The sequence below is a fragment of the Euphorbia lathyris genome, chromosome 8 (genome assembly GCF_963576675.1).
Source record: "Euphorbia lathyris chromosome 8, ddEupLath1.1, whole genome shotgun sequence".
Classification (NCBI taxonomy): Eukaryota; Viridiplantae; Streptophyta; class Magnoliopsida; order Malpighiales; family Euphorbiaceae; genus Euphorbia; species Euphorbia lathyris.
Genome location: NC_088917.1, coordinates 16,077,632 through 16,085,224, shown reverse-complemented (window position 1 = coordinate 16,085,224; position 7,593 = coordinate 16,077,632). Strand labels below are relative to the sequence as shown.

Here is a 7,593-nt window from a genome sequence, read left to right as displayed (position 1 = left end):
ATTTACGAGATCAGGAGCAACATGCTGTATCTGCTTGGTCTCTAGCCAAATCTGTGTCATGCAACTCAAGAATATATATGCTGGGCGATTATGTGATCTTTTGTGAAGGCACCATCACCATGTAGATCTTAGTTCATGGGTGATCACGTGATCTTCCTTTCATGGCACACAAGAACTATTTTATGTTCATCTGATATCAATAACATGTTTTGATAAACATAAGATATGTAATTAAGCTTATAAATGGTAAAGTAACATTTGTGGTGCAAAGAAAAAGAATAATATAATAGCTTAGAAAAACATGCATTTAAAATCAAAATAATGAAATATACTTTTGCTAATTTTAACTTGTATTGTCCATATTATGAAATTTCAAGCAACTGATAAATAAAGTACACATAAAAGATGTACTTGAGAAGTCAAAATTTGACATTAGCAGTCACCAACACCGATCCGAAGACTCGCAATGCCAAATTCCAAAATTAATTGTAGCCACCCCGCAATATACTACTTGTGCATGATAGAACTAAACCTATCACAAATAGATAGACAAGGATATAATGAAGGAAAACAAAAATTTCCATCAGTCAAATAGTTAGCACACAACTCATATATGGGCCATTTTAAAGTCAACTTTAAATCTGGATTACTTCTATAACATGAACTTAACCTAGCATTTAATGAATCTACCCAATTCACACGCGCAGGGTGGCCGCGATTTCAGAGTCCAAACTTCAGGCACTGCGAAGTTCATCAAACGGACATTCTGTCTCCTAAGAACAGCATACATGATTGGAAAAGTACATATCAAAAAGGCTTCATGCGCAAGAATAGTTTTGCCGTCAAGACATTGACCTTCGTGTTTCCAACAGCCACCTAAGATGGCACTGCAGTATAAAACAGAATAACATCAATACTGAGGGCCAACACCCATTTGATAGCCAATATGTGCAACAGTAGAGAATGAAACAATATTGATAATGATCCAAACAAGTAAAACATAAGCTCATCCATCAACAGAACCAAAATATGCAAGCATTTTTGGAACCAGGCCAAATACAAATCGATTTGGTTCGGCAAAAACTAAACAGACAACTTATTAAACGGCGTTTTATTAAAATTTTGTGGTCCCACATTAATAATAATGCATTTAACATCAATTTTCAGCATACTACCTTGTACTAATAATATCATTTTGAAACTATAATAGAACTAAACAATATTTTTTATAGTACTTAATCATGTGAAACTACTTGTATTGTAATTATATATGAATATCGAACTACAATTTAGTTCAGCATTTCTTGTTTTTTATTCTGTTTGGTTTTGTGCACCCCTAGAATATACATTCACTTAATTCTGATAAGAAAACAAAGAGCACCAAGCCCATGAGACCAGGAGGCAAAATAAGCACAAGAAATGTTGCTGGTTTCTCATTTTTTCTGCTCGTGAAAACTACTATCCAAAATTTCTGATAAGCTGACTCAGATTAAAAAAGGATAATTAGTTTCATGACAAACATAGTATTTTGCAGCAAGAATCAGATCCAAACAGGAGAATAACTCACTATATGTAGATGTATCAATCTGCTCAGGAAGTTCCTTTATATCCACCTCAAACCTCTCTTGAACCTGCAATTAACCAAAATTTTAAAGATAAACTTAAGCAACAAAGTCATACCAGCTAGATCAAAGATGAAAGACAGATATCGAACCTGATTTAGGACATCAGAGTCTGAAGCAGACGAAACAAATGTAATTGCCAGACCTTTAGTACCAAACCTACCAGCTCTGCCAACCTATCAATCCAACAAGCAGAACATACCAGTAAGAGAGATAATCAATCACAAAGCAATGTGGACAGCAATTCATTAAACAAGTTATGTTAGGCCTACTCTGTGTAGATATGTGTCAGCAGAGTCTGGCATGTCATAGTTGATAACAATGTTAACTCGTTCAATATCTATGCCTCGACCGACCAAATCTGTTGCTACAAGAATCCTCTTATGGCCTTCCTTGAATCCCTTGTAACGCATTAGCCTACATAACAGAAAACGATTCAGTTTGATACATAGAGACTCCTCAGGTATAACTCAGAAAGATGATCTCATAGTAATTTACTGCTATGTGTAAGAGCCCTGTATAACACCTAGAAGAACTACAAAATGCATCATAACTCGTTACAAGTAAGCAGCCCATCAGTTTCACAATAATGCCTCTAACTAAACCACATAGATCAGTAGAGCAATTCATTAGAATCATTAACAAGCGCATGTGGGGACATAATATAGCTGAATGGCACTAAAAAGAGAAGAAAATAAAATACAGCCAATCCCAAAACGTAAAAAATGACTCCAGCTATTGTATAAACAAGCATTTAGAGGAGAACCTGGAGATGTGCATAAGAAAAAATCCAAATCACAATGGCTATCAAAATGCACCTTATGCTAGTAAGGAGAAGTTGGAAGGAATACCTTGAATATTGCATCTGAATAAAAGCTCATACAGCTAAATCTTTCTAATAAATGATCATGTACACAAGATACAAAATGAATAATTCAATAAATATCACTGTACTGTGATCCTATTCCTTCCACACACAAAAATAAGAATACGCTAAACAAGGTAAAAGAGATCATGACATTCTAAGTTTCACATGCCATTATGGAAATTAAGTCAGAGAAATAAAGTTTGAAGCAATTAAATGAATCCCTAGAATTTAGCTCTAGGGATATATCATGAGTAACAATGTAGACCAATCCTTTGATATGATAAACAATCTCAAGATAAAGGAAAAATAACCAATCAGAAACAATAGCTATGATAAAAAGAAAACAAATGACAAATAACAGCTGCATGGCCAACTTTTAGAAACAAAAACATAGGATAAATCCTTAGTAGCGATAGGACCACGCGTAAAATTATCAACCTTTCTTCTTGGGACATGCCAGAGTGTATGCAAATAGAAGGAAAATTGCACTCCACAAGTAACTTATTCAGCTCCGCTGCCCTGTTCACACTCTTGACAAAGATAACTACTTGATTGAAGTCCAGTGCATCAAGAAGATCATTCAACTTCCGGTTTTTCTCCAGCTCAGTCAACTTGATGTAATGCTGCCAGTTAAATTTTTCATGTAATTAGATGCCAGGAAATTAGTAGATAAACACAATAACAATATTTACGTTCATACCTGTACAAGCCCATGCAGGGTCAACTTGGCTTCATCGTCAACGTAAATTTCCATTGGCTGAAAGGAACAAATGTCACAGGAAATCATATTAGCAGCCTTCCTCAGGCTAATGCAATCCAGAAGGAAATGACTGATGGATTTACATCCCCTGAACAAGATTCTGGTCCATCTGAAACGTCTCCTGGCAGATGCATTTCTTATGGTAAAACAACTGCCGCTGCCGCTCAAGACAAACTCTCATATTTGTTACAAACCCTATCCAACTCTTACAATGTTCCTCACCCTTGCACTCTCTCTCTCTCTCTCCCAACCATAGTAAATTACTCAGATAGTAAAGCCAATAAAAACCAAAAAGACTTAAAAACAAAGAAAAAAAGACACAGACCACTCCCCACACCCACACTTGACGCTTTTCAAGCACTTGAAATTCAGCATCATTTTTAGGACTCCTGACCAGTGAAGCTACACTAAAAGAGAGGTGAATCCACTCATGAATAACAGCTGAATCCTCAAAATCTGCAGGACTTCTCAAGAAATCGGGCATTATTAAAAAGATAAGACTTCTAAATTAAAGAACTGGCCATAGGACATTACATCTTGCATAAATTTCTTGCAAACCGGGCGGATTTCTTTGCTGAGCGTTGCAGAAAACATCATAACTTGCTTATCATGAGGAGTCATCTTGAAGATCTCCTGCACATCCCTCCTCATGTCTGCAGAAAACATATGGATTACCATAAGCAATATTGGAGCTTAATAATTAAGAGCACTAACAATAATCACAATAATTTCACTAGAACACAAGGAACAAGGATGTGATATCGAGAGCAGTTAACACTTACCAAGTGATTCAAGCATCTTGTCACATTCATCAAGGATAAAATGCCTAACATTTTTCAAAGTGAGTTCTTTGTCTCTTGCCAATGCCAATATTCGTCCAGGTGTCCCAACAACTATATGTGGGCATTCATTTTTCAATAAATCTTTATGAGTTTTGATATTGACCCCACCGTAGAAGACAGCCACCTTGATATCTGGTAAATAAGTGCTGAACCTCTCAAATTCATGACAGATCTATCAAAGCACAGAATTATCAATCAGGGAATAGACAATGCAATCATCATGAAGTTAAAGACAATAAAATGAAAGTCAGAACTTTTAGAATTGAAAGATACCTGGTATGCTAACTCCCTAGTATGACATAGAACAAGAGCAATAACTTGGCCAGATGTCGAATCAATTTGCTGCAGCGTAGATAAAACAAAAACAGCAGTTTTCCCCATCCCGGATTTAGCTTGGCAAATGACATCCATTCCCAATATGGCTTGAGGGATACATTCATGTTGAACTGATGAAGAACCAAAAAAAATTGTACCCAAGGAACCTTTGGTAAGTAAAACATAAGGTCTCTGATCCTTTAATTCAAAGGTTTACCAAACCAGTATACTGCTCCAAAATCAAGAGTGTAATATTACCTGAAAAGTAAAATGCTGGCATAATTTAGGACTGCAGAATAGCATAAAGAGAAAATAGAAACGCATTAAAAAAAAATCATATTAAGCCATTATCTTCAAATAAATTATTTCCAGAAGATCATAAAAATTTCCAGAAATGCTTTGTAGAAAAGATTTCCCTTGAGTCAACAAAGGCATAATCCACAACATCATAAGCACACTCTTAAAGGAAGTAGCTTATCCCAACCATAAGCATAAATTCCACTTTAAACCAAAAACAAATAAGCAAAAAACGTTGTAATTAACAGATGTAAAATTGCAAGTTTAATAAGTAAAAATCCATGATTGAAATAGAAGAGTCAGTAGTTTGCCTTCAGAAGGATGCTCAAATCCCGAGTCCACAATAGCCCGGAGAAGCTCTGGCTTCAAAAGGAAGTCTCTGAATCCAGAACTGTGTATTCCGACATAGCCCCTGAACACAGCAAGTAAATTTATTTCAAAAATTAGAAAGGAATAAATTGAAATCCCCCTTCAAAAGTTGACTAAAAGGTCAAGATAAAAAGCCATATGTGGCAATTGGGAAAACAAATAATAGACAGCTTCCAAACCAAACTGAATCTAACAGATCTAGCCCCACACAGAAATAGTCAGTGTTCAAAAACCACATAGCTTAAGCAAACACGCTCTTTCACTCTTTTAACTTCTTCTAAATTCACAAATCTAGAGGCCCTAGCTACTAAATTTGCCAAAATACGCTACAGGACCAAAATATCAAGTTACAGAAGGAACATCTGAAGTCCGAATGAGCAGCAGGAAGAAGACTACTTACTTCTTGGCGGATTCGCCATTGACTTTGGCACCAACGGAGTCGGGGGCTTTCTCTTCTTCTTCCTCGTAGTCGAGAAGCTCCTCCTCGTAAGCATCGTTGTCCCTTGTTTCTCCCATAGCTCTACAAGCAAAAAAAAGTAGATCTCAAATCAGTGATTCGGAAATACGAGGAGTTCCATTTATAAGATCCAAAAACATAATTAGATCTTTCGAAACAAACTTCAAAAAAATAGTTAGGGTTTATACGACGATATATTAAACATTGAATAAAATGAAGAATCGTGAATTGGATGGTGCTGAGCATACCTGATGAAGAAGAAGATGATGATGTGAAGAAATTAGGATTTCAAGAGTCTGCAAAGCAAAATAGTTAGCGAGCTTAAAGAAATGAGAAACGATTTTGAGAGAGAGGAGACAAAGGTCTGCGACTGCGGTGCTGAAATCCAATTACACAAAATATACAGATATTTTTCCACTACTTTGCCCTAAATGTCCCTCTTGTTTAGAAAAGGGTTAATAAACATATTTGCCCTCGTGTTTTCTCGGAAAAACACATATGCCCCTGTGTCAAATAAACCCACTAAAATCTCCTTGTACTTGTCACAACCCTACAGATATACCCCACACTAACGGAATGATGATTTGGCACAAACGACGTTCCACGTGGAACGCCACGTCATGCCACGTCAACTGCCAACAAATTAAAATGAATCCTACGTGGCAAAGTAAAAAGGGTTAATACACATATTTACCCTCGTGTTTTCTCGGAAAAACACATATGCCCCTGTATCAAATAAATCCACTAAAATCTCCTTGTACTTGTTAATAAGTTATCATGTCACGTCCCTTTTTAAAAATTTTAAATAATTAAAAATATGTCTACATGGCAGTTCATATAAGTAGCAGAAATTAGAATGACTCTCTCTCTCTTTCTTTCGACTCTCTCTCGTTCTTTCGACTTCCTAGGAGAACTAAAAGAACCCTTCGACTCCTCTCTCTCTATCGCAGCGCTTCTTCTTCTCATGGATTGACAAAAAAACGAGTGCGAAACCCTATCTTCTTCTGGTTTATTCGACGCAACGGAGAGTGAATAGTTACTCTGCAGTGGAGTGAACAGTGGATTTATGAAAAACGAGTGCGAAACCCTATCTTCTTCTCCTTGGATTTATGAAAATATTACAGCAGTTGCTACATTTGAAAAAGTTGTTATAAGCAAATAGAGAATTGAGAACTAACATGGATGAAATATTATGCTTATAAATCCAGGACGATTTAGAGGCTTTACGGCAAATTTTTGCACTGCTTCCTCTTCCAATTCTTCAGCAGCAGCACCACCAATTTTCAGCTTTTTTACCATTTCCAAAGCGACATCTACATTTCAAATGCTGATAACTTATTAACAAGTACAAGGAGATTTTAGTGGGTTTATTTGATACAGGGGCATATGTGTTTTTTCGAGAAAACACGAGGGCAAATATGTGTATTAACCCTTTTTACTTTGCCACGTAGGATTCATTTTAATTTGTTGGCAGTTGACGTGGCATGACGTGGCGTTCCACGTGGAACGGCGTTTGTGCCAAATCATCATTCCGTTAGTGTGGGGTATATCTGTAGGGTTGTGACAAGTACAAGGAGATTTTAGTGGGTTTATTTGACACAGGGGCATATGTGTTTTTCCGAGAAAACACGAGGGCAAATATGTGTATTAACCCTTTAGAAAATTATGAAGGCCTAATATACAAATAACCCCTGAACTTATCCAAATATTACAATTGCCCCCCGAACTTTCAATTGTAACAACTTACCCCTCAAACTTGTCAAATTATAAAACATAACCCCTCAAACTTGTCCAACTGTAAAATATAACCCCAAATTGCTGACATGGACTTCAATTGAAGAAACACGTGAAATACAAAAGCTGCAACGCTTGTGGAGTGTGATAATCAGATCTTTGGCATGATACGAATCTGGAAAAACGTTTTTACGGTTGCTTCAAGTACGTGGTAAAAAAATTCCAATTTTGGGTTATGTTTTATAATTGGACAAGTTTAAGGGGTAAGTTGTTACAATTGAAAGTTTGAAGGGGCAGTTTGGATAAATTCACGGGTTATTTGTGTATTA

General features: G+C 36.3%; 1 protein-coding gene across 1 annotated transcript; it reads right to left on the bottom strand.

The window, feature by feature from the left end:
- Positions 1–558: 558 nt before the first annotated feature.
- Positions 559–5,938, bottom strand: LOC136202336 (DEAD-box ATP-dependent RNA helicase 15). Its single transcript, XM_065992894.1, has 12 exons — positions 5,779–5,938; positions 5,474–5,593; positions 5,016–5,116; positions 4,366–4,538; positions 4,033–4,264; positions 3,785–3,903; positions 3,191–3,247; positions 2,929–3,113; positions 1,895–2,039; positions 1,715–1,798; positions 1,568–1,631; positions 559–887 (listed from the first exon to the last, which is right to left on the bottom strand). The coding sequence occupies exons 2-12, from the start codon at positions 5,587–5,589 to the stop codon at positions 877–879; spliced, it is 1,287 nt and encodes a 428-aa protein (XP_065848966.1). The 5' UTR covers positions 5,590–5,593; positions 5,779–5,938; the 3' UTR covers positions 559–876.
- Between the last annotated feature and the right edge of the window lie 1,655 nt (positions 5,939–7,593).

Excerpts from the sequence above, each read along its gene's own strand:
- LOC136202336 (XM_065992894.1), bottom strand. The coding sequence starts at position 5,589 with ATGGGAGAAACAAGGGACAACGATGCTTACGAGGAGGAGCTTCTCGAC. Across the intron at positions 5,117-5,473 it reads AATGGCGAATCCGCCAAGAA|GGGCTATGTCGGAATACACA; the intron begins GTAAGTAGTCTT and ends TGCTGTGTTCAG. Across the intron at positions 4,539-5,015 it reads ATTTGAGCATCCTTCTGAAG|TTCAACATGAATGTATCCCT; the intron begins GCAAACTACTGA and ends GTTCTTCATCAG.